Here is a 26,082-nt window from a genome sequence, read left to right on the forward strand (position 1 = left end):
TTCGAGATTTTTCGTCAAATTCAGCCAAAAAAAATCGAAAATTTGCATTTTTATGAATGAAAATAATTTTAAAGCATATACTAATTTATACGGTTGGATTCGTCACAAAAAATCCTAAATTTTGGTAGTGTCAAAAATTTTCGAAGATTTTTTCTGTTCATTTTTAAACGTTGCAAAGTCGATTTTTGGATTTTTAAGCGAAAAAAAAATCAAAAAAGTACATTTTTATCGATGAAAACGAAGTCGTAGAGCAAAACTGACTACGGCATTCGATTCTACAGACAAAAATACGTAAGAAAATGTATTGTCGATATTATTTTTACTCTCGAAACACAGTTTGAAATAAATTGAATTGTTGACCGATTTTGCTCCTTTTTTGGACCACGTTTTCAAACTTCAAAAATCGATCGACACCGGTTCCCGACACTTTTTTTAGGTTCTGAACCCGGCTTTCTTTTCGTAAAGACTTGAACTTTCAGAATCGCCATGACGTATACGCGATTTCGAACATTTTTGCAAAAGCGAACCACCCTACTCCGCATGCGCGCCAGGGCGGCAAAGCATTTCGCGGCCGTGAAATTAGTGTGCTCTCGCCAAGTAAGAGTCTCGTCGAGAACACAGCCCAGAATTTTCACGTCGTCGCAGGGCGCCAAGCTCTCTCCACAGAGCCGGACCGGTGGCAAGGCAGCAGCACGAATACTCCGGACGTAAGGCCGGCTCCCGAACCAGATGGTCTGTGTCTTCCTGGCGTTGATGGTAAGGCCGTTTTCCTCGGCCCACCTGGACACCCTGGCGAGGTCGTCATTCATCTTACCGATGATCACCTCAGGTTGGCTGGGAGATCCTCGACAGACGATCGTGAAATCGTCAGCGTATAGGTGGTGTTTGCTGTGAAGACAGGCCGAAGGTAGATCGTTGATGGAAATAGAGAATAAAAAAGGACCGCTCAAGCTTCCCTGAGGGACACCCCTCACGCGATGGAGCTGCGACGACCTCTCGCCCTGGGGCCCAAGCACGATCTGAGGTCGGTGCGACAAGAAAGACTGAATCCAGAAGCAGGCCTGGTCCGAGAAACCGTAAGACCTCAGCCTATCGATCAGCAGACCGATGTCGACAAGGTCAAAAGCGCGCGAAAAGTCTATAGCCACCATTAAGACAACGTCGTTGTCCTCCACGGCCGCGCGCACGCCGTCCACCAGATCGATGAGCGCTGTGTGTGTGCTATGGTATTCCCGGAATCCAGACTGGTGATCATCAAGAATACCGCGCTCACTTATGAATGCCTTCATCTGCTTGAGAGCGACATACTCAAGAAGCTTGGAGGCTGCGCAGAGCAGGCTTATCGGCCTCAGGTGACCAACATCGAGTGGAGGCTTACGTTTAGCCAGGGGGCGCACCAAGGCCGACTTCCAGAGGCTCGGTAACACACCGGACTGGAGAGAAGCGTTGAAGATGTCGCAGAGCACAGGCAGAATCCCGTGCAGGCACGTAGCAAGCTGCCGCAGCGAGATGTTGTCAACACCTCTGGCGTTGGAGCGGCCACGCCTGACGGCCTCCAAGACATCCAGCTCCGTGACGTAGGAGAAGTAGAATCGATCCTCAGGTGCAATCCTGGCTGTCTGGCGAGAGTCGCGCAGGCCCAAGTCGCCCGCGACCCCAACGAAATGCTCGTTCAGAGTGTCGACGTCAATCGGCAACGCAAACGAGTCACGAGCACGAGAGCCAATACCAAGCTCTCCCACTATCCTCCACGCAGTAGACAAGTCGTTGCACGACGCGATCCTGCCCCGATAAAAAGCGGCACGCGCCCGCTCGAGGTCGTCCTGCCGACCAAGGCGTCGGTACCGTCGCCACGCCCGATTACGCTGAGATATCAACCCCCTCAGCTCGTCACTGAACCATGGTTTCCAGTTATTCCTCGGGACGATAGTCCGGTAAGGGGCGTGCGCATCGAAGCACCGGTTCACCGCCGATGTGAAGGCCTCGACCTTAGCGTCGACGTTCACCAGGCCGATGATGTGGGCCCAGTCGATGGAAAAAAGCTCAGCGTCAAAACGACGCCGGTCAAGTCGCTTGAAGTCTCGGCATCTGATGTTGGCGCCCACAGGAGGCGGCACGTCGATAGGGAGAGTAGCGAAGAGCGCATCGTGCTTCGATATATACGGGTGATGTTCCTTGTCCGTGTCCAGGGCCTGCAGCCCTCGCAAGCATATGTAGTCGATTGTCGTGTGCGTGTCTCCCGGATGATGCGTGGTCCCGAACGGCAATGGCCTGAAGTCGTATGACACAAAAAAGTCACGCAGAGTAGCACGTGGATTGGAGAGTACAGGCCAATTGATGTTCAAATCGCCACACAAGATGGCATAGTCATAGGTTACGCTGCAGTTGAGCAGTGCCTCCTGGACGTCACTCCAATAACCATCCTTTGGGGGGTTGTAGACGGCGCAAACCAGAACACTCGACGACTCGACCCAGACCTGCACGAACATAAACTCCGGCCTGTTGCGATAAATCGGAGGGCGCTCGGAGAACGCAACGCAGCGAAAGCGCAAGCCATCGCGGACATAGAGCGCGACTCCACCGAACTCATCGACTTATTTGTCAACATATGTATATACAGCAGAGCTGATCTGATCAGATTTGTGAACAGAATTTAATAACTATACATCATAGCTTCTTCGACTGGCAACGAAGTAACGGTTTTATTAACATGGCCGAGTTAGTAAAATCCCGAGGTTCCAGTTATCATCTATCCTTAGAAGGTTTTCTGTATTATAAAAACGGCGGCACTATAGGAAAACGAGCGTACTGGCTTTGTAAAAAAACCTCTCAGTGTTGTGCCCGAGCTGTGACTATCGGTGGTCCAGATGATTTACAATTGGTGAAAGGTGCTGCGAGTGACCGATGTTGACGCAGTTGAAGCAAGCAAGCAAGCTGGCCCTTACGTCCTCGAAATGTGCGTCGAGCGAGTGCACGTTGAGAAGTCCGACCCTTAGCTGCGTATATGGTCTATTGTCCATAATTGATGGTGGAAATTTTGTGCTCGATCCTCCTACGCAAGATGACACACTTGGCCTTATCCCTGGCAGAGTGCGCGTGGCTCGCATGCCCAGCCTCTGTGCAATTTATGCACTTTAAGTTCTCCCTGGACTCACACTCCTCAGTGAGATGCCCGCCAGCACAGTACGAGCAGCAGGCGAATTTCGGGCACTTAGCAGCTATGTGTCCAAAGCCAGAGCATTTGAAGCACTGCGTTACGCTCAAGTGATCCTCGACGCGACAAACAAGCCACTGGATGTTTATTCTTTGGCGCGACAAAAGCTACCGTCGCAGCGTAGGCTCTGTCTCGATCACATACGAACGGTGCTTCTTGTCGCCACCGAGGTAGAGATACACCATCTTCAGGTCACCAGGTGCTGCGTCAGGAAGGTTCTGGTCAACTATGCACCGCACAATCTCCTCGCCCCCCAGCTCGACCGGAACGCCATGGACAATCAAGCGAGGATTGAACAGCAAGTTGGGCTTGACCTCGAGGCCAGCCGCCGCGAGCTTTCGGCAGGCACCAAGAGCATCGGCATCAAGGCCATCACCCTCGACCACGACAGTGGCACCAAGGCCGTAGCGCACGCGATCCACCCGCATCTTCAGCTCCGCGGGGTTCACCGATTTAACAAGGGCAGCCTTGTTAGAGTGAGCTAAAGACACGATACTTTCGGCCAAAAACGCCGTAATCGCGCAGGGGGGCCGACTTATGCTGGACGCGCTCATATATAATAAACTATTTTATGCCAAATTATAATTTCGTGCTTTATAAATATAGGTACCAACTCCGGAACTGTTGAATAAACAAGAATGCGCTGACAGTATTGATGCAAATGAAATTAAGGAGCTGATAAGGAACGTTCAAGAGTGAGTACAAAAAATTTATTTACAATCGAGCATATCCCCGCAATTCTCGCCCACGCAAAGCTCACATATTTACACCCCTGCGTTACCCAATTACCTTAAACGTTACAGGTTCGCGCTATCGCTTGACAAACTTTTTTTTATTGCAGAGCACCTCTACCCAGCATCGAAACAAAAGTATGATAATGGATTATATCGAAATATCCAATATTATTTACAACATACTCGTGTTAAACTCGCAGAGCTCGTTTCGATCGAGTGCCGCTTCCTCATAACATTACTAAAGATTATCAATTCCAGTTATATTCATCTTCGTTTTAATCTCTAGAAGGAGTTGAATGGATCGAAAGTAGTGTCATGGATTCATTTGCTAAATGCTGTTAAAAAAATACTGGAAGTATGTTTATTCACAGCGAAAAGAGCAAAGTCATCCTGGTTACTGGAAAATACAACGGACATGCCGATTTGGACATGTTTAAACTTAATGGTACTATCTGCGAAAATTACTTGTTTCTACCGAACGGCGAATCGGACCATTGGACTATGTATGTGGCCGACGTTCCGTAAAAACAATCATATTTGATCGATCCAAAGAAAGTTGAATATCAGATGTCTCGCAGGACAATAAATCAGCATAATAATTTTCGCCGGTTTCTTCGCCTCAGTTTGGAATTTTCACGCAATAATTTACATGAAATTTACTGGAATGAGATCAATTATTTGGGTGAAAAACCGAAGCAACCCCAGGACGATAATTGGAATTGTGGCGTTTACGGCATGTACTATACGCGGCAAATCGCCCAGAATCTTGCAATGGAACTTACATTCGACCCGCCAGAATTTAGAGAATCCGTTGCTGAAACCTTACTTGAAAAGTCCGATAGTATGTCAGAAACCTGCATATTTTGTTTCAGATCGAGCGACCAAACTTATCAGAATTGTACTGAGTGTGGTAACCCTGCACATCTGAACTGCATTATTGATAACCAAGGAGATAACACAAATTTTGTGTGCCCTTGATGCATTCTATAAATTTATCTGTTGTTTAATTTCAATTTTTATTGTTGTTGATTATTTCTATTTACTATCACTAATTATTCAATGTAATGAACCTATATCTACGACTGCATGAGTTTCATTAATTTAATCATTATTATTATATTTTTCAATAAAGGGTATGTGGATAATAATTTTAAAAAACGATGCAGTAGCTGGATCGGGTTACTTTAATTTTCATATTTATTTGGGGGTAATACACGAGCTGAGATACATGAGTTACTGTGATCACTCGCAGTTTAATTATTTAAATAATAACCGAGCTGGGCCACGTGGGTGACTGCTTCTGCTCGCAGTTTAATTATTTAAATAAAAGTGAGCTGGGTAGCAAAGTTTACTGCTTTGGCTTTTGGTTGGTGGTTGGCAGATTTATCATAAAACAACATTACCGAGTTGGGTTTGGTGGGTGACTATTTTCATTCGCATTTTCTTACATTTTCTAACATTTTTAACATTTTTAATACAAATTTTTTTTATAATTTTTCCTTTTTATATTTTGAAGATTTTGAATCATCCACCTGAGTACCATCTTGAATTCTTTCACCGCCAGGCTCCCCGGACGGAATGGCTTAAAGTCCGAGTTTACTAAAGGAGCTGGTTTAAAATCCGGTTGGTTACGAAATTGGCTTAAGGTCGAAGCTTGCTGTGTGCTAAAGGAGCTGGTTTAAAATCCGGTTGGTTACGAAATTGGCTTAAGGTCGAAGCTTGCTGTGTGATACAGAGTCTTGTCGAAGAGTCTGGAAGCTGGGGTACTGCCTTTGGTACCGTTTAGATGGTCCAGCGCGTCACTACCGGCGGGATGGCCCCATTTAGCTGTGTTCTTAAGAAGGATGGGTGGAGGCTGCCGGTGGTGTTCCTCCACTTCGTCTGTTTTCCTGTTGTGTTGTTTGCTACTTGTTTTGTTTGGTCGGACAGTCCTTGTTGATGTCATATCCTTCGCAGTGCCAACATTTTTGTAGTTGTTGTTTTTCCTCCATTGGCAGCTCTGAGTCCTTGGGCTTGAGTTTTGAGATCATTGAATTCCTTTCGACGGCCTCATCTGACTCTATCTCTTGTGCCTTTATAAGCAGAGTGGTGAAGTCGTTCATGGTGTGTGACCTAAGATTTTTTCGGGCTGATGGGCGAAATTGTTCGATAATTGTGGCGATCTTTAATGCTTCGTTCTCGCCGGGTGTTAGTCGTTGGTACATCATGTACTTTTGCTGCAAGAACGATACTGTACTCTCCTTGTCTGTTTGGGTACTTCCATACAGTTTGGCTACTAGAGCGCTTTTGATCGACTGACTGACGAACTGCACTCTAAGTAGCTCGGAGAAGCCTTCAAAGGATAAGTTCATTGGTTGTAACATAGCCACCACTTCTCCGCTGCGCTTTTCAATCCTTTCTCCAAGACACTAACTTTGTTAGAGTCGGGTATTTGAAGAGCCGTCACGTACCCCTGACACTTGGTCAGGTAACGATCTGGGTCTTCATAATCTAGACCACTTTATTCTGGTATGGTCGGTTGGATTGAGAAGAGCGCTCCCGAAAAAACCTCCCAGCTCTGTAAAGAGGGTGGAAATCTTGCGGCCATGTTTAGCAGTAAGTCCTGCAGAGGCGGAATTAGCGGTTGATCCGGCTGTTGTAAATTATTCAGTGACGTCTTGGTTTATCAGCGGAGTGTCCAGCAGTTATACAGGCACGTCTTGCTCGTCCGGCTGTCCGAGAGCGAATGGCTATTGCTCCGGAGGAGCTCGCCTTATATTGGGCTCTGGTGAAGGTGGGGAATTTCCCCTCCATCTATTTGTAGTAATGGGGTAGCTCCTTCTCCCTCTTCATATGTTGGTGGATGTATAGGCGCCACTGCGTGATTCACCACTCCCTGAAGTGGGGGGTCTTCGAGTTCTAAGTGAGCTCGAGATCGAGTGCGTGGAGGGGTTCGCTCGACTGGCATCGTGTTAGAGCGCGTTCGTAGTACGAGTCTTCGTACTTCAAGGTCCCATGTTTGGGCCGCCAATTGATAAGTTCGGTGGGAGCTCCGACCGTAACTTGCGACGGATAACCTGTCGCAGGAAGTAGGAGAGATGAGAAGGGTAAATGAGAAGAAGATTGTTTAGTGGAGAAACAAAGTTAACTTTTTATTGAAGTCATTTGGTGAACCGCTCTGGTATTTCACCCAATGCATCGATGGAGGTTGGGTTCGGGTGTAAATTTTTCCTCCGCAAGCCGCTTAGTTCCGACCGCAAGATTCGAGCTGTCGGTTCTTCGGGATGCTCTTCGGCTCTCCGCTTAACGCGTATTACACTCGCAACACCACCACCAGAATCCTTCCCTCGCATTCTTTTGCTCGCAGCCTATTGCAGTCCCAGTAGGTCCTTCCTTTTGCCTGCCGGGACCGGAGGTACACGTACCTATCCACAATCAATTTTGTGCCCAAGAACGTTGCCATTGTAGCACGTAAATTTAACACACGCACAATACAACGCGCACTTATAAAGTAACACGCACAATACAACACGAACTTGTAAATAAACGCGGACTCGTAAACAGAATGCTCGCGTCGCGACTAATTTAACAGATCACGCGGAGTCGTCACGGTAACCAATCAATATATCGAACGAAGCATAAGACACTAGTATAAGTTGCTTCTCAGTCAAAGTGACTTGACTTTGAGTCCCTCATGCTTACAAAGAACTAGAACACTGCACGGAGGAAAAAGTATAACAAATATTCTTATAAATATAAAAAATATTACTATAACACTTAATATGAGTGGGATATCTTGGAATCATGTGGGTTTTTGTACATATAAAAATAATTTTTATAACGTCTTTTTGAAAACTTTACTATATTTTATAGTAAAATTTTACCTATGATAAATTTTGATTTATAATATAACTATTTTTACTAAAGAACTAAGAAATTTTATTTAAGTATGAAATGATATTGAACTTTTTGTAGTAAAAATTCTTATCTATTTGTGTAAAAGTTCCGTAGATATGTGATTTGAAATAGTTGCAGCAACGGCCGCTTGGTGCGAGCGCCAGAGAAGGTAGGTAGAATCGTACGATAAGTGGGCAAAATTTCTCATATCGTACGTAACGTTCCTCCGTAACTCAGACTAAATACTGAGACGTATTTTACGAAAACGTAAAATGTTTTTTCTCATCTTGAGTTTTATCGAGCTTACCTCTGATAATTGTTTCCCTCATCATCATCATGCATCACGCATCATTGGGCATACCTGTTGATATTTACGTGTACCGTGATTCATGTGACAATTTTTCAATGTGTGGTTATTCTCGTGGCATCGCAAGAAACTCGAGTCTAAAATATTTTTCTTGTGAGTATAAATTACTTTTAAATCTTTTATTTTTCATAATTTTAATTTTATTGATCTCACCCTAATCCTAACTTGATTAATTATAAACTAACTTATGATATACGTAGATATTGGTGAATATTTCTCAAATAGGTGAAATAAAATTCATTTCACAAAATACAGTTCGGTATGTACTTTGACTATTAAGAGTTTTTATCGAATTTCCTTTCATCTTAGAAAAAAAAATTTGCGCTAGGATAAGAAAATTTTAATTTCCATAAAATTAATCTTTTGTGTTTTACGATAAGACTCCCCTATTTAAGGAGGCTCTTTTGGTACACATTTTTTATTGATATGACTCGTATTAAGTTGTCCCATTTTTGGCAAAAAATTATTTGTCAAAATAATTAACTGAATAAAAGAGATAGTTTTAAAAGTGGTATTTTCAATCTAACTTTTCCCCAAAATTTCTTTACCAACTTTATATAATCTTGTTTACTGTATTCAAGAATTGTTTTGTATAACTTATATTAGAAATTTCAATTTTTTTAATTTTCGAAAGATCCTTCTTTAATCATTAATACAACACGAAATTTTGTATTACTGTTTGCAGGATAAAGATAGTATATCCGGGCATAGTCGACGGAGAAATGAAGGAAGGCCGGACGATTAAGGAAATCGATCCCCCTACATTTTCGCCGTCGGAAGAAAAGGAGTTCCTTCCTCCTCCAAAAAGCCACGACTGGAATCAGATTCTGATGTTGAAGATATTTTGTAGGGATCGAAAAAGCTAACGATTCAGATCTGGATTTCGACGTAAATGATTTTTGAAAATTTTATTTCTTTTTGCAATAAATGTGTATATTTTTCTGTCTTCGTGCGTATTTTTTCCGGGATTTTCCCAGCAGGGGCTTTGCCCCCCCCCCCCCCCCCCCCNCCCCCCCCCCCCCCCAGCATAATAGTGATAATAGTGAAATGAATAAATATTTCAAATTAAATAAAATTATTATAAACCTACCTAGGCCATCTGCCGTAATTTTGCCAAGCAGTTAAAATTATACATAATAGAAAACGATGAAAGAGCTGAAAAGGTTCGAGAAATACCATTTCTTCCAGCACATCAGATGGAAGAAGGACTGAGAATTTTTTCCGTATATACGATGGAAAATTCGATTCCCTTTGCACAAAATTCTTACAATTATTGGAGAAGAATGTCGTTGCCATTGGAAAATTTATTTACCGTGTATCGAAGACTAATGGAAACCAACAATGTCTGTGAAAATGTTCACAGACATTTAACAGCAAAAGTTGGTTCTAGAAAACCAGTGTGGGAAATGTTCGAGTGTGGGAAAAGTCGATCCACTTTTCTGTTCTCACTTGTAACGAGTCGAACAGTCAATAGCTGATTGATTTAGATCGAGAGGCACGTAAATTAGTACTCTGAACACGACCTTTTCTCTTGCAGGCACGACTTTTCAGTAGCACCGCGCCACCTGGCAGCCGAGTCGAAAGTTTAAAAAGTCAAAAAGTGGGGAAAGGTGATGAAATGATAAAGCAAGTATTTGTAAATTGACCAAGTAAGTGACTATTGAGAAGTTGCCCTAGGTCAAAACTCTCGAGTGCTCGTCGACGCGAGCGCGAGGACGAGAGTCGATGTGCTCTGGCTGACTGCCGAGAGACGACTGTGTCTAGTTGTTTTGTTTTTGTTTTTATATATGTTTTTATTATGATGGTGTATTACATTTGCGTGATCAGCACGACTTAAATCAATGTATAAAGTTTTTGTAGATAATGTAGGCGCCCATGTTTCCACTAGCCGTAATTGTTGATACATATTTGCTTTAGCCTTGCTGTGGCTAGTTTATGAAAATTATTTACATTGGTGATATTATTTTGTATTTATGGAAAAAATAAACATTTTTTGAAAAAACCATATGAATTTTCTGCCTTAAAACTAATGAATAAACTTAATCTAACTATTTACAATACGTTTAGTAACGTTTAACTATTTTAAAACAAAGATTTTGTGTATTGCTTGGTTGAGAGCCATTTGTGTTTGTATCAAGTAATTAATATGTGATGTGGTAACTTATGTTTCATTTTGAAGGGTGCGTTTGATTTATTGTACTTTCCGAGGTTTTTTAATGTTCCATGGTTTTTAATTTGTTGTTCAAAGAAGTTTTTAGTTAAGGTGTGTATATGTGTTTTAATTTTGTCAATGGTGCATGTGTTATGTATGTCTAGGTTTTTTGAGCGCGGTTTGGCTTTTGTAATCATCCTTAGAGTTTTATTTTGTATTATTTGTAGTTTTTTGATATTTGTAGAGCAAGTAGAGCTCCAGACAGGTGATGCATACGTAATGGTAGGTCTGATTATAGCTTTGTATAGTGTAAGTTTATTTCTTAGGTTTAGCTCGCTTTTTCTATTTATCAGATTATATAGTAAAGCTTTGGTAGTGTTGGTTTTTTTGATTACATGTTTTATGTGTTCTGTATAGTTTAATTTATTATCTAGTATTACACCAAGGTATTTTACTTTGTTTATTTGTTCAATTTGGGTACCATTCATAGTGAATGTAAAGGTTTTTTCTTTCCTCGTTCTTTTGGAAAATACTATAAGCTCCGTTTTGTTTTCGTTGATCTTGATTTTCCATTGGGTGTAGTAGGGCATGAGTGCATTTATATATTTTTGGAGTGATCCAGAGCTTTGTATTTACTCCATGATGAGGAGAAAAAGGCTGAATCGTCAGCAAAGAAGGCATTTTCTATATTTTCTTTTTTTGGTATATCATTGATATATAATATGAATAGTGCTGGCCCAAGAAGGGATCCTTGAGGTACCCCAGCTACTATTTTCCTTTCAGACGAGGAATCTTCTCCAATGCTGACTTTAAATTGTCGATTTTTCAGGTAGTCCTGAATTATTTTAACTATGTACACTGGTATGTTGTACTTTGTGAGTTTGTGAATTAACCCATTGTGCTAGATGGTGTCAAATGCTTTTTCTATATCTAACAAGATCATTGCTGTAATTTTGTTTTTGTTGAAGTTCTCAGAGATGTGATTTGTTATCCTAGCCAGTTGTTGCACTGTATTATGTCCAGGTCTGAAGCCAAACTGTTCCTCCACTATTATGTTGCTTTCATCTAGGTGGTGGGTTAGTCTGTTTAAAATAGTTTTTTCAAAAAGTTTACTGAGGGTAGTTAGAAGGCTTATGGGTCGATAGTTACATGCTTGTTTATTATTTTTATTAGGTTTAGGGAAAGCTAGTACGTTTGCTACTTTCCAACTCTGTGGGAAGTATGACAGCTTGAGTGAAGCGTTGAAGATATTGACTAGAGCAGTGATGGCTTTTTTGGGCAGATTTTTTAAAAGTATGTTTTGAATCCCATCTATGCCAGGAGCTTTTTTGGGTTTGAGATTTCGGATGATTTTATAAAGTTCTTGTATAGATACGTATTTTATCTCATTTGGATCTGTGCGAGAGTCTCGTATCTCTGATATAGAGGAGTCAATTTCTTTTTCGAGATTTGTATCATTTTGTTTATGTGTAAGGTAATGGACTTGTTCAAAGTGATCTGCTAATGCATTTGCTTTTTGACTGTTGTTCATAGCTAGTCCGTAATTTGTTTCAAGAGGGGGAATGATGTTATTATTATTTTTGGTAAAATATTTGGCCATTTTCCAAAGGGAGTTATCTTTGATGTTTAGGCTTTCAAGTTTTTTATTCCAGCTGGAATTGTTTTGCTTGGTAATGTTTTGTTTGATTTTAGTTTTGATATCATTTTTAAGGATTTTATACTGTTGATCACCTGTTCTTTGAAGTAGTTTTCTAAGCTTATTTCTTTTCTTAATGAGTTCTAAAGTATCTTCATTTAATTGGTAAGTATATATGTGTGGGTATACTTTAGGTATACTGGTGTCTTTGGCTAAGTTAATTGCTTTGACTAGATTTTCAATAGACTCATTTATGTCTGCAGGGGTGCTTATTTTGTTAATATTTACATTTACTTCAACTAGAGTTCTAAATTTAGGCCAGTTGGCTTTATTATAGTTGTAAAATAAAGTTTTATTTAGTATGTTTTTGGGATTATTTCTAATATCTAATAACACAGGTAAGTGATCAGAATCAAGGTCATGTATTATTTTCAAGTTATTACAATAGGGTATGTTTTTTACCAGTGTGAGATCAATAGTACTTGGTGCGTTGTCTGTGTTTGATGGATAGTGTGTATGGCTCTCAGGAGCAAGCAATACGTACTCTTTGTTTTCCATGTAGGTGGCTAGTAGATTTCCATTTTGGTTGGTTGATTGGCAGTTCCAGGTGTGGTGTTTGCAATTAAGGTCTCCCATGATGACAACTTTGTTGCTCGAGTTGAAGAGTTGATCTAGTTCCTCAGTTAGCAGTAAGTTTTGAGGTCTTAGGTAGGTTGAGATTATAGTTGTCCCATCATCAAGTTCAATTGCCACTGCTTCTATGTTGATGGTGTTGAGTTGTTTTTCATAGCAGCGTAGTTTGTTTTGAAAGCATATCATAACGCCACCTCCAGCTGATGCTCTGTCCTTTCTTAGGCAAGTGTAGCCAGGTATTTTACATTTAGTTTTAGAGTTGAATTTTGTTTCTGATATCAGAGCTATGTCAATTTTGTGGATGTTTAAAAATTGTTTGAATTCAGATAATTTGTTGGTGAGTCCATTTGCATTCCATTGCATGAGTGTTAGTTTATTATTATTATTTCTATGGTGTGGATCCATTATTTGCAAGGACTTCCATGAATATAGATGTGGCTTCTGCTTTTGTTGTGACACTTTGTAGTCTGGAGGTTAGATTCTTGACCGTTTCAAGCATCTCTTGGATATTAACCAATTGGTTAAGCTTTTGTATTTCAGCTTGAAGCTGAATAAATGTGGTTATCGTGCTGTATGTCTGTGTTGCTTTTTGGTGCTGAGGGTTGTGCAAGCGTGGGCCAGTTGCATTGTATTTCTGTTGTGTTGTTTAGCCAGGTAGGCTTGGGAAAATTTATATCATTGTTGGAGGGTGGTTTTTCTGCTGTGTTTGTTCTTAGTTTTTTAACTAATTGGGCTCTTTTGGCTTTGTTTATTTCAAGTTGTTTGATGTATACAGGGCAAGTTGTGCTGCTTGCTCTGTGTTCACCTTTGCAGTTAACGCACTGTGGTTTGGTATCTGGATCTTTGGTACAATCCTTGGTTAAGTGTTGGTTGAGGCATTTAACGCATCTTGGATTTAGGTTGCAGTTACTTGAGCCATGGTGGAATTCCTGGCATCTATGGCACTGAGTTAGACCTTTATTGTTTTTGTAGTTCTCCCATCTGATTTTCACTTGCAGTATGGTTTTGATTTTCTTAGCTGCTAATGGTTTGACGTCTTTTGCAAGCGTTACCATGTAGGCAGGGCTGACTGTGGGCTTCTGCACTTGTAGATCAGGGTTGTATTTACTTTTAAGTTTAACTATGCGAAGGCACTTTACACCTTGATGGTTAAGATCATTTTTGATTTCCTCCTCTTCGAGGTTAGGTAGCCCTTTGATTACCAGCTTTATAAGTTTGTCTTGTTTTGGTGTGTAAGTGAAGAATTTTAAATTTTGTTTCACTAGTCTATTTTTCAGAATTTCATAGTCAGACGAGGTCTGGGTAAATACTTTTAGTCCATTTGATGTCAGTTGAGTTGAAAACTCGCCTTTCATAATTATTTTTAACGCTGCTAGGTTTTCTTTGTAAGAAAGTTGTGCGTTTATTATTGTGATAGGCGGTAGTCGCTCTTTCACTGTTTTAGTTTTGATTTCACTGTTTTCACTTACATTGGTGTCTTGTAATGCACTGAACTTATTGTGTGTTGGTACATTGTAACTTAGGTTGTCCATTTTTTGTTTTTTAGGACAGTTATTTGTAATGTCAGTCTCTTGATTATCAAGGTTTTGTCGAATTGCATCTTGGAGGTTAGGCGCAATTATGTGGTTCGTGTTGCCGAGGTCCTTCATGGTCAACGGTCACGTCACGAAATCAGATTCCTGTGTCTAGTTGGCCAAAGTGGCTCGCTTATATACACAGCAAGCCACGTGCTGATTGGCCGATGCCGCGAGGTGGGGACGAGTGCAGCAGTGCACGTCATTTGAGTGGGGACAAACGCAGAGGTCTCGGCGTTAACGACTATACGATAGCGTGGGGATAACAACTATACGACACGGACATAACCAGACAGGAGTAACTTCAGGGTTATTTGGACAACACCTCCGCCAACAGCGACGAGCTCGACGAAGAGCACCAAAGTCAGTATTGACGGTTTACTAGATTGTTTGAGAGTGTAAGAGACTAAGTGCGATATCGAACAGACACGGTGGTGCTTCAAACTCATTGCACTAGGCTCCTTTATTTATAATATCGAAGTTTATACTTTGAGTTAAAAAATTAAATTTCGTGTGCAGAAGTGCTTAATTTATGTTGTCTTTTTGTCATTCCGTTCCTTAAGGTTTTGGCGTCAAATACGTTAAGAACTTGCAAAATTAAGTTGCGACGGTGCCGGAATAAGAGAAGCACCGTGTTGCAGATTTTGCGCTGTGTACTTCCTCCAAGGTGAGGATGGAAATGCTACTGTGGAATGCGGAGGAAGAAGCGGCTCAGAGTGGTCTGGCTTTTAATCTTCATAGAAACCAGATTATCGATGATGACCCGGTTAGCCCATTAAGTCCGCGACGGACACATTTCTGATACTTTTTGAACCGTTGTACTTTTGCTGAAAGTGGGATCTGGAGAACTTGCAAGTAAGCTTATTCTACTCAAAATTTAATGAACTTTCCGAATCTGAAGTCAGATTTTCGATATAACGAACAGGTCAAAAGTTATGGATGGTTTTGTTAAAAAAAATGTGATTTCGAAAATAAAATTTTTTCTTTTCCTATTTTCACATGAAAATCTTTTAAATCATGGCGTCTTCGGTACAAATAAAGCGTCCATGGGTCCTTCTCTTAAAGTTATGATGGTTCCAATTCGTGAAATATGATTTTAAGTACAAAAAATGGCGACTGAAAAACGAAAATATATAAGGAAATTTCTGGAATTTTTAACTCAAAAACGATGGATTTGAGGAAAAAATTGTACTGATGAATAAGTTCTTTGATAAATTTTAAGAATCCATCGTTTTTGAGTTAAAAATTCCAGAAATTTCCTCATATATTTTCGTGTTCCAGTCGATATTTTTTGTACCTAAAATTATGTTTCACTAATTGGAATCATGGTAACTTTAACATGAGGACCCATGGACGCTTTATTTGTATCTAAGACGCCAGAATTTAAAAGTTTTTATGTGAAAATTCGAAAAGCAGAAAAAAATTTTTTTTCGGAATCACTTTTTTTTTTATGAAACCATCCATAACTTTTGATCTGTTCGTTATATCAAAAATCTGACTTCAGATTCGGAAAGTTCATAAAATTTTGCGTAGAATAAGCTTACTCGCAAGTTATCCAGACCCCACTTTCAGCAAAAGTACAACGGTTCAAAAAAGTATCAAAAATGTGTCCGTCACGTATTTGATGGGTTAAGCTAAGAAATATAGAGTTCTAGCTTAGACGCATTTCAAGTTGACCAGTATAGCGTTAAACTAGCTTCACTAGCTTCACCAGAGTCCATTGAAGAGTACCTAGGCATCAATATTTTATCTAGAGGAAAAACATTTTGGGAATTTTACCAATACCACCACTAGAACGTAAAAGAAAAATTCTATAGATTTTTTTAAATTATTACTAAGTTATTGTAAGCTAGATTTGAAAAAAAGGTGCTTCAATGGAAAAGCTTTATTTGTGTGGCTCGACTGCCGCATACTTATAATCGACCACTATTGTAGGAAAAAAAATCCAAAGTTGTACAATTTGATGGCAAATCTAAAAAGATGAGAAAATTCCTCATAAAATCATGAAAAAAGAAATTTTTCGGAGTTGTAGTTCCTTCATCAATTCTGTAAATAAATTGCTTTGTATTGAATATTTCTACACAATATTTATTTTGTATAAAAAGGTAAAAACAACCACTGAAGTAATAGATAATAATACAATATTGATAAAAATGAAAAAGTGATAATTTCGTAAACCCTAATTCGATCCATTTTCCATGGCTGAAAATCTCTTTAAGGATAATCACTACTGTTCGGGGTTTTCCGGCAAAATTCGCACGAGATCGTGATTGCTTTCAACGACGTTGGTGTAGCTTACAGTGTCATTGTCGTGATGTCGTATTTTCATCATCCATCGTCTTATATGACCACGTTTCCAGTAATAAGCAAATAAAGCTGCAACGAGGCTAAGAAGAAGTACCACCAAGCAGAACCAGAGTAGGATGTAGAGGGTAAAACGTACTGTAGGATTTGATAGAAGAGGTACGTCACACTCGAGCTCGTCGATCGGCACGTCGTGCAGCAATTTTCCCCGATGCTTCAGCGGCGCTTGGCATCTGACCAACAGATAGAGAAGAAATAAAAGAAAAGAGAAAATAGAGGTCTTTTCGCTTTTACCTATTGTATTTTCACATTTCGTGTGCACCTGATGGTATAACGGCACTTTTTTTATTTACTTTTACTCGATTTAAGTGGTTAGCGAAGCACCGATCGATCGAATCATTTGAATACGTATACGTGATTGGTGTTGCCAATGACATTCTTCACAATTTTTTTTCGTCTGTTTTGAGTTGGTTCAAATATTAATTTTGTTTTGTCAATGTTGAAGTAATTCTTCAAAATTAAACGATAAAATAATAAGTTTATCTGGCCAGTTTTGGCCGGCCAAAACGTTATTTAATGAATTTTTTAACAAAATTGAATTAGCAGTTGAACTAATAAGATACCGATTAATTCATATGAAAGCTTTGATTAAATTGAATAGTCAACCTGTAGCAATTATAAACTGTCATTCAGTTTTCTAAATCAAATATCTTTAAAAAAACCAAATTCTGAGTAAGAGTAAATTGATTACATTTTTATTAGTTATTCTCAAAAAATGTATGTGGATGTCATTTGCTTCATTTTCTAAACATTGACAAAGTTTTTTACACGCAAAATATACGAAAAACATCTTCAACTCATTGAGAAATAAAAATTTTGAAGTGTTAAACTGCAATGGAAAGGGAAAACTATCAAATTTTTAATTAAAACTTCTTCAATTATTAAGTACTTTTGCGCCATTATTATTAAGGCCAATTAAATGTTCTATATGTAATTTTATACGATTTTTTATCTAAATAAAGAGAACTTATAGAACAAGCTCAGAAACCTTTAGGCCTTTTTCACAGTTCTTAAGTAAATGAGACCTTACTTGTTTTGCTTCCAGGTAAATCAGTAAAGTGACTAATAGTGAAAAAGGCCTATTCATGCGTGAAATGCTTAAAAACTCGAGCGGAATTTCTGTATTATTAAAAATGTTACTTTACCAAAATTTAATATAGAGAAATTAAGAGAACATAGAACGCCATCTATAAACATAACTTTAACTCTTGTACAAGCCAGCTTAAATGGATAATGTATCCCCAGTGCACCACTTATACAAGTTCTGGTAAAAACAACTTCCTACCTTATCTACTCTGAGAAAAATAACTTTGAAATTTGACTGTATTCACAGTAACAATGGAATATACTCAAAAATCCTCATAAAAATTACTTTTTCTTAGATATTTTTCTCAAAACACAAATTTTACGATATAAACTGTGAATTATACGAGTTTAAAATCCAAATTATTAAAAAGTGAAATTGAGTAAAATTTTAAATGTGTTATTAATGTTATTATTATTATTAAATACCTAAAATTATTTTTCAAGTCAGTTGTTAAGTTCATGGCTGCGAGCCATGTTAATCGACAATCACATATCCAAGGATTATTTTGGAAATCTAATACTTCAGTTTTTTCCACGATGCGTTTGAGATCTGCTGAAATTGTTTCCATAGAGCAATTAACTAAGTAACATCGTTTGAGGCTTGGTAGTAAATTTGAGTTCATTTGAGGTTTCAAACGCATTTCAGCAAGATTTTTTGAGTTGCTCAAGGATAAAATTTCTAATTTGGTGAGGTTTTCAAAATTGTTAAGTAGAACCGACGTGAGATTGGCTGATCGTTCTATCGACAAAAAGTGCAATTCTGGCATGATGAAAGCTCCTAAATGCATAATGTTTGTTCCATCGATGTAGAGTACTTTCAATCCCAATGGCAACGGAGGTACATCTTCTATGGGATTATCTGATAAGTCCAGAAACTCCAGTTTCAATAGAGGTTCAAATAATAATGGAGAAAAATAAGGCGATGATATGTTTCGTAAATTAAGATGCTTAAGATTCGTTAGATTTCGGAAAACAAACTCATCGATATTTTCTCCAATAGGGTTGCTAGCTAACGATAAAAAATCCAGGTTCTGAAAAAAAATGTTATTCATCACTTTACTATAATCTAAAGTTTTCAAATGTTACTGAAAATGACGTTTAAATAGTTATCAATAGCGCCGGCAATTATATGACTTGAATACATTTTTTTTATCATTTGTTTTTTATTTCTACTTATAAGCTTATAAAAAAAATAATGAAAAATTGGAAATACGTTAAAGCAATCATTTGTGAAAAAAAACAATTAACTTACTATCATGTGTTGCAACATAGTATCATTCACTACGTAAAGATTATTGTAAGACACATCCAGAATTTTCAGTTTTATAATTTTGTCGCTTAAAGCTTGATCATTAATATATTCAATTTGATTGTGGCTGACATTCAGAGATTCCAAATTGTATTCTTTCTGGCACAGGAAAAAGAATTTTTCCAAATTATTGTAAGATAAATCGAGTGTGAGCAAGCTGCTGAGCGTTGTCGAACAATCAACGAATCGGTCAAATTTATTGCCCCGCAGTATTAAATGTTTCGCATTGTAGATCTCGGCTACATGCTGCGTTTTCATGAAAAAGTCTTCTTTTAACATTCCAAGATTTGATAGATCGACCTAAATATATTTTTCATACACATGAATGCATTTTGCAAATAAAGAACTGTATTCGAAAAAGGAATTGATTCCAAAACTTACAGTTTTTGGTGTCGTTGAAAAAAGTTCGCATCTTCCCCACGATACGATAAAAATGAAAATTAATAATTTGATTATCATGATCAATCGGAAATTTTTTTAAAAATTTTCAATTATTGTCAGACACGTGTTTCAAAAAAAACAGGGTGACACAATTATAAAGACGCCAGGCAGCAAATGTTGCAGCGGGCAGACGCACAGGTCACAAGTTCAGAATAGCGATGTAAACTGAGCATGCTGCTGTAGCTAAGCCACCGTTGACTGCATTTACAATGATGATACCCTCCTGAGAGATGAGATAAGTCTGAATTCGGAGTCACGCAATATTTATTGAACAAAAAAAATCATTAGCGCGAAAATTTTTTTTTTTTTTTTCATTAACATCATTTAAAATTTTTATATTAATGTCTTATTTTTTCAAAGAACTTTTCAATTGTGACTCTGAGAAAATATTTAGTTCGTGTTATAATTTATTTAGATTCAACTGTTGCTAAACATCAAAAATGTTAGACTCTTATCAACACCCGAACTAGATGCGTCGAGCATCTCATACATTTAGCTCTATAAATTTAAAACGATATTCTAGTAAGTATTTCTACATAATATGCATCATTTGCGATCGGCTGATACATTTATTTTTGTCTCAGAAAATTATGCATTTTTTTATTTTAATACACGCTTCAAACAGCAACAAAGATAGTGCATTATCTTGTATGGCTTTCAATTAAAGTCAAAACTTACGAAATTAATGTAAAATTTTATGTAAATCATAGTTTAATTAAAAATTTTTATTCAACATTCGAAAAAATTACTCGTTGGTCTAATGTTCATCTATAATATTTTTATTAATTTATTATCAAACTTTAAAATTTTGTTACATAAATACATTTTTTTATATACATTCATTTTTTGTTCACCTACAATTTTTTTATCACATTAATACATCATTTGTATTTGTATCACTTTTTGGGAGTTTGCGGTGTGCTAGAAGCTTTAAAAACTAATGGGTTTGATACTCTAAATATACTTGGTAGCATAGTGGCGAGTGTACCAAATACCTCTTCTGACATTCCCTAAACATTCAAAAAGTACTTTATATTTTTAGAATATTTCTGCAAAAAATATAAAATACATATCTTAGTTACCTTTGGAACTAAAAATTGTAAATTTTTTAGTTCTGCTCCACCCCATGATGCCATTTCTATCATAAAACCTTTGACACATTTAAATACTAATTCCGCCCGTTTGGTGCACCAAGCTACAGTCATATCCTAAAATACAATAAAATATTATGAGATTAATTCAGTAAATCATATTTTATTCTTAAAAACTATAAGCTCTACTTCAGTCATTTCATGTACTAATAGAACTGGTATTGTCAAAGTTGTGACATCATTACAACAAGCAGTTTTCAAAATATTTCTCAATCCTAATATTGCAGGATGTCTAGAGTTAATATCCCCTGAAATACATACAAGTTCATTACTTTAAACATTTATAGCGAACAAATTTTTCAAGTGTTAAGTAAGTGTACCTGATCTTAATGAATCATTAACAACCATATGAAAAACAACATGAACTTGAGCTAAATTGGAATGTCTTGTAATAAAAACATCTCCAATTTGTAAAGTTTTACTTGATGTTTGGGATTTTCTAGATGGCTGCTGCTAGAATTAATAAAATTATTCTTTAACTCTTTTTCATTCATTTCTTCTTATTTATTCTTACATACTTGTAATTCATCTTCTTTGTGATGTGTTTGTCTCCATGCAACTGCATCTTTAACATCTTCCCTTATCTTTTCAAGTTGTTCATCAATTGAAGGAAAGTGGAATTCAGATGTGGATTGTGATATTGATATGAGTTCTAGAATTAAGGAATAATATTTTTTATTTCCTCTTAATATTTTATAGTTTTCAAATTCCATTTAATATAAATTTGAGACTAGCCTTTTGTAGTACCAGAATAACTTCCCAAATTGTTGTCACTTAATAGTACTAGTCCACATAAATCATTAGAATACAGTCCTAATGCAGTTTGTAATCTTTGCGGGGTAGGATCCGCACTTCTAATACAAAAGTAAAAAATTTGTTGAAAAAATTGAATTAAAAATTTACAATTTTTATGGTACGTACTCAGAATCATTGTGTTTTGTTCGACAGAAATCTAGAACATCACCGGTCAAAATTCTAATATTGTGCATCTGCTTCATTTGAGAGCCCAAATGAATAGTGAAACTTTCTTCAAGTTGTTGATATTCAGTTAAACTTTTTTCATCAATTATCACGAAACCATCACAACCAGAACCAAGAGGTAATGGAACTGTAGGAGATTCTCTAAAAAACAATAAGAAAAAACATAGTCTATAAGTTGTTGAACATGTTATTACACTATTAGTAACTCTGTAATAATACTAACACTGGGGTAGGTAACATATTAGTTTGCTGTTCTTCTAGAAGTCTCATGATCCAATTTCTGTAATGACGTCTTTGTTCTAATTTTAAAGAATCAATTTTGGAACACCATTGACCTTGCATTAAACTTTGTTCTTCAAAATGACGCCCTGCCATATTATTAATAGACTTCTCTGTAGAACCTGTCTCTAGAGTCTCGACTGCAACTCTCATTTCTTCAGTTTGCCTTGAAACGTATAATAGATCATAAAGCTATTTACTTACAACAAAATATTTTAATGATTTTCATAACTTACTTTTGAGTCAATTGGTCATATTCTTTATCTCTCATTTTGATAATATCAGTCACAGCTTTTCCAAATTTATGTTCTGCTTGCAAAATAGGCTCTAAAGATGGAGAATGCACTAATCTATGATAAGCAACTGCAAATAATTCTTCATCTGTTGTACCTATTGGCTCCGCATATTCAGCAGTTTTTTGTTTATAAATTTTCTCCCAGTTTTTTATAATATCTTCCACATCAAGTTCCCCTTGCTTTGCTGCATTAATAATTTTTTCTGATTTCTTATCATGATATTCTAAGGTCCACTTTTTAACAGCAGATTCCAAAGAACTGAGCAAATCTGTCTGTACATAACATGGTAGTTTGAAGGATGATATTAACCGATGAACTAATTCTTTTATGGAACCTTGAAATGGTATTTTGACAGGGACTTCCAGAGAATATTCTTGATTTGTTGTGCATGTTGGAAATTTAAATTCGAATATTTTTTCTATGCAATCATCTTCCATGATGTTTTTATAGAGTTTATGCTGTATTTAAATATTTATTTTTATTCACATGTGAATATCGAATAAATTAATTAAACACTGAAAGTTTAGTAAAAGTAGCTGTATTGATTATCTAAAACACTTGTTACTTCAAAATAATCAACTGTCAATTTTTGATAATCACTTTTCTTCATTCAATGATGATGATATGAAATCATATGTATTCTTTATATATTTTCACAACAATTAAAGTGAATAATTTTTGTAGTTTGAGGCTATAAACAGGCCATATTTTGCAGAACTTTATTATTTTTTAGTCCTATGATAATCATGGTGGGATATTTATTTGATATGACGTCCTGCAATTTCATTGCCTACAAACACACGCCAAATACGATCATTACTCGTCATAAAACCTCATGACAACTTAAAGTTGCACCTGAAAAATCGTATATGTAGTAAATAATATTAGATGCAAAACATACTATAGTTTAGTTTAAATAATAAATTAAATAATTAATACTATCAAAGAGTTAAATTTACCAAATATTGATCTACATAATTTGCGAATGCAGCTACTATTTGCCACTACTCGTCGTAAACTGTAATTGTTTCTTTGTGTATCATTGTTTTCTGTTGCTATTTATTACTAAAACTAATTTATTGTTTATCGATAATATTTTAATTATTTAAGAAATAATTTTTCACATAGGCCGTTGAGGGCAACTTTTAATGATGTTTATGACTTGCAAATTATTAACAATTACTTATTCCTACGAAAAATTAGTTTTCAATAATTAATATTAAATAATTTTATTTCTATTTCTACATATGTTGGAAAAAAGACTGCTGCTCTTAACTATACTAATTATTACTGTAATCAGAGTCCATGATATCGTAATATTTTATATCGAACATTGTACAACAAAATTAAATTAAAATTGAATAATTAAAAAGTAATAAACAAAAAAATATATTTTTGTGCAATAATTTTTCCACGCCCTCAAAACGCTATAAGAAAACAAAGACTTGGAAAATTCCCGCATTTATTTAAGGATTACTTGTAGGTAGAACTTCCCTGATCCCTCTATGGCTAAGGGTGTACCTGCCAACCATTGAAAGTGACCACTATCAATTTACTACTGCCCTCTCTAGTTTTGCTTGCTACATACATTCGACGTGCATTGTGGTGCTTGTTTTATAGGCTATCAACAACTCAGTATTTTTGCAGTTATTAACAGTTTCTCAGTGCTTATTTTCAATTATTTAAAATGATTGAAGTAATTAAACATAATGACTTGTCAGACGCTGAAGCTGCTGTTTACGACAGACAGATAAGATTGTGGGGCCTAGATTCTCAGAAACGGTAAGCTAACGTAACCTGTACTTTGACGCCGGTACTCTATTGTTTATCTAATTCGTTCAGTATTATTGATGTACCTATGCCCTATGATGCGAACTTTATTTGACATTTATGATTTTGCGTATCAATTGAAATTTTTCTTCTATTGGAAGGCTAACATTAATTGATGACAATGATCACTTATTTAGTTTGTTTACAATTCATAAAGTTTTTTTTCAATACTACAGAAATATACTTTTAAATGAGTTCAAATTTTACTTATTTGATTAATAAATCATACTAATTCAAATAAAAATATTTTAAACATTAAATTGTTTTTGCAGTTTGAGGCATGCCAGTGTGTTATTGGTAACAATGAATGGATTTTCTGGAGAAATAGCTAAGAACATAATTCTAGCTGGTGTAAAATCAGTTACATTTTTAGATCATCGAAATTCCGTTCAAGAAGATATACATACTCAATTTTTGATTGATTCTGATCAAATTGGTAAAAATGTAAGTTTACATATTATGTCTTATCAAGTGGTTTAAAAATGGTGTATAATATATTTACTTCTGATCCTTTATATAGAAAGCAGTTGCATGGTTGAAAAAAGCTAACAAGTTAAATCCTTTAGTCAACATCAAAGCGGATACTGATAACGTTGATGACAAAGAAGATTCATTTTTTGGTGAATTTGATATTGTGTGTGTAACAGGATGCACAATTACTCAAATGAAGCGAATTAATAGAATATGTCGTGATTACGATGTAAAATTTTTTGCTGGCGATGTTTGGGGATCTTTTGGATATACTTTTGCTGATTTAAACACCCATGAGTTTTTAGAGTAAGTATTAAATTATAATATTTTTTATAACTAAAAATATTAAATATATGCACATAGTGTCACCATACATCAAGTTACAAAAAAGTTACTTTTATGAAAGTAAAAAAAGATGCCTTTCTTCTTTTTCTATTTTTCTATGATAACCACTGCTTAACAGCTGTATTGACTTATACGTTTTATTTGTTTAGATGCCTCATTTATTATTCTATATTCAATTAAACTATTTCAATTTTTTTATGTAGAGAGGTAATTCAAACAAAAAAATCCAAACAAGGAGAGGGAGATGAACCAGAAACAAAGAAACAAAAATTTGATAAAGTAGTCATTTCGTTAAAAATGACTGATACTTTTGTACCCTTTGAAAAAGCTATAAGTAATCAAATTTTATCTTCTGATTCTGCAGAATTTTATATAATGCTGGGTTAGTATTTTTTAAATAATATATAAAAAAAGTTTTGTAACGTTTTTCTTTAAAAATTATTAATTATATTTTTTATCATTTTTCAAGCTATGTTAAACTTTAGAGAAAAACATAAGAGAGATCCAGAATCAGGTGATAAGCCAAAAATGTTATTGAAAAAAGAAATGGACGCTGTTGTTAAAAATCATGAGTTGAATTTCACACTCGATGATTTAGTAACGTAAGTTATTGTCAACGTTTTTTTTTGAACATGGGTTATTAGAAAAACATCAATTGCTTTTTATTTTTTGCAGTGAAGATTTATATGGTCAAGTTAGTCCTTCTTGTGCCATTGTGGGAGGAATTATGGCTCAAGAAATAATCAAGACAATTGCTCAGAATGGACGACCACACAATAATCTTTTTGTATTCAATCCAGTAACAATGATTGGCCAAGTTTTGAAATTGCAATAAATTTCGAGCATAACTATAAGTTATTGTAAATTAGAACTTAAGTTTTTATGTGAATAAATTACTTTATTATAAATTTTATGGATTATAATTATACCTCGTTTCACAGTTCATGTTTCATGATAATCTAAAACATTTATGAAAATTGTATCATTACTTAAAAAATATCTAATTGGTTACCAAGCAGTGTCCTTGGAAAGGTGATAATCTTTGTGAGAGAGCCTAAAAAGAAATTGGATGAACTTGAGATAAAATCATGAATTACTGTAGACACAAAAATTTTGGATGCTTCAAATTGCGCAGAATCGTGCACTGTGTTGAATAATTTTGCGAACTGGATCTGTTGACCAGCTCAAATATTTTTTTCATACTGCTGTTTTTGAGATGTAACATGATCAATAAAATATACACGATGTAAGCCTCGCGTTAAATATCATAATTAAATAAAATAGCACTTACATTGTACGTTAACCATCAGTAACTGTCTGTCATATTAATAATGCAATATCTT

At 36.4% G+C, this 26,082-nt stretch overlaps 3 protein-coding genes across 5 annotated transcripts; 1 reads left to right on the top strand and 2 right to left on the bottom strand.

Annotated features, from left to right (window-relative positions):
• Window positions 1-16,258: 16,258 nt before the first annotated feature.
• Window positions 16,259-19,531, bottom strand: LOC106658867 (leucine-rich repeat-containing protein 4-like). The gene is made up of 4 exons (XM_014381009.2): window positions 19,327-19,531; window positions 18,889-19,245; window positions 18,063-18,667; window positions 16,259-16,723 (listed from the first exon to the last, which is right to left on the bottom strand). Exons 1-4 carry the CDS (start codon window positions 19,402-19,404, stop codon window positions 16,414-16,416), a joined length of 1,350 nt encoding a protein of 449 aa, XP_014236495.1. The 5' UTR covers window positions 19,405-19,531; the 3' UTR covers window positions 16,259-16,413.
• A 695-nt stretch (window positions 19,532-20,226) lies between these two features.
• Window positions 20,227-23,106, bottom strand: LOC106658792 (protein C12orf4 homolog). 2 transcript variants are annotated; one of them, XM_014380911.2, is made up of 10 exons: window positions 23,053-23,106; window positions 22,034-22,948; window positions 21,742-21,963; window positions 21,459-21,659; window positions 21,273-21,391; window positions 21,056-21,189; window positions 20,858-20,990; window positions 20,667-20,785; window positions 20,469-20,594; window positions 20,227-20,396 (listed from the first exon to the last, which is right to left on the bottom strand). In XM_014380911.2, the coding sequence occupies exons 2-10, from the start codon at window positions 22,528-22,530 to the stop codon at window positions 20,283-20,285; spliced, it is 1,665 nt and encodes a 554-aa protein (XP_014236397.1). In that variant the 5' UTR covers window positions 22,531-22,948; window positions 23,053-23,106; the 3' UTR covers window positions 20,227-20,282. The 2 variants fall into 2 exon arrangements, with proteins under 2 accessions (XP_014236397.1, XP_014236398.1); XM_014380912.2 differs by having other exon boundaries at window positions 20,283-20,396; window positions 20,858-20,987.
• A 542-nt stretch (window positions 23,107-23,648) lies between these two features.
• LOC106658849 (SUMO-activating enzyme subunit 1) lies at window positions 23,649-25,595 on the top strand. 2 transcript variants are annotated; one of them, XM_014380983.2, is made up of 6 exons: window positions 23,649-23,875; window positions 24,196-24,367; window positions 24,444-24,700; window positions 24,943-25,121; window positions 25,209-25,341; window positions 25,415-25,595. In XM_014380983.2, the coding sequence occupies exons 1-6, from the start codon at window positions 23,781-23,783 to the stop codon at window positions 25,572-25,574; spliced, it is 996 nt and encodes a 331-aa protein (XP_014236469.1). In that variant the 5' UTR covers window positions 23,649-23,780; the 3' UTR covers window positions 25,575-25,595. The 2 variants fall into 2 exon arrangements, with proteins under 2 accessions (XP_014236469.1, XP_014236470.1); XM_014380984.2 differs by lacking the exon at window positions 23,649-23,875 and adding an exon at window positions 23,969-24,059.
• The last annotated feature ends 487 nt before the right edge of the window (window positions 25,596-26,082 follow it).

The sequence above is a fragment of the Trichogramma pretiosum genome, unplaced genomic scaffold (genome assembly GCF_000599845.2).
Source record: "Trichogramma pretiosum strain Unisexual culture from Peru unplaced genomic scaffold, Tpre_2.0 scaffold5, whole genome shotgun sequence".
Taxonomy (NCBI): Eukaryota; Metazoa; Arthropoda; class Insecta; order Hymenoptera; family Trichogrammatidae; genus Trichogramma; species Trichogramma pretiosum.

What these genes read in the sequence shown, in the direction of transcription:
- LOC106658867 (XM_014381009.2), bottom strand. Translation starts at nt 19,404, where the DNA reads ATGATAATCAAATTATTAATTTTCATTTTTATCGTATCGTGGGGAAGA. An exon ending in CTATGTTGCAACACATGATA is followed by an intron (nt 18,668 to 18,888) that starts GTAAGTTAATTG and finishes ATTTTTTTTCAG; the next exon opens with AACCTGGATTTTTTATCGTT. An exon ending in GACTTGAAAAATAATTTTAG is followed by an intron (nt 16,724 to 18,062) that starts GTATTTAATAAT and finishes TCTGTTGGTCAG; the next exon opens with ATGCCAAGCGCCGCTGAAGC.
- LOC106658792 (XM_014380911.2), bottom strand. Translation starts at nt 22,530, where the DNA reads ATGGAAGATGATTGCATAGAAAAAATATTCGAATTTAAATTTCCAACA. An exon ending in ACAAAACACAATGATTCTGA is followed by an intron (nt 21,392 to 21,458) that starts GTACGTACCATA and finishes CTTTTGTATTAG; the next exon opens with AAGTGCGGATCCTACCCCGC. An exon ending in TTATTCTGGTACTACAAAAG is followed by an intron (nt 21,190 to 21,272) that starts GCTAGTCTCAAA and finishes CCTTAATTCTAG; the next exon opens with AACTCATATCAATATCACAA.
- LOC106658849 (XM_014380983.2), top strand. Translation starts at nt 23,781, where the DNA reads ATGATTGAAGTAATTAAACATAATGACTTGTCAGACGCTGAAGCTGCT. An exon ending in AGAATTTTATATAATGCTGG is followed by an intron (nt 25,122 to 25,208) that starts GTTAGTATTTTT and finishes TCATTTTTCAAG; the next exon opens with CTATGTTAAACTTTAGAGAA. An exon ending in ACACTCGATGATTTAGTAAC is followed by an intron (nt 25,342 to 25,414) that starts GTAAGTTATTGT and finishes TATTTTTTGCAG; the next exon opens with TGAAGATTTATATGGTCAAG.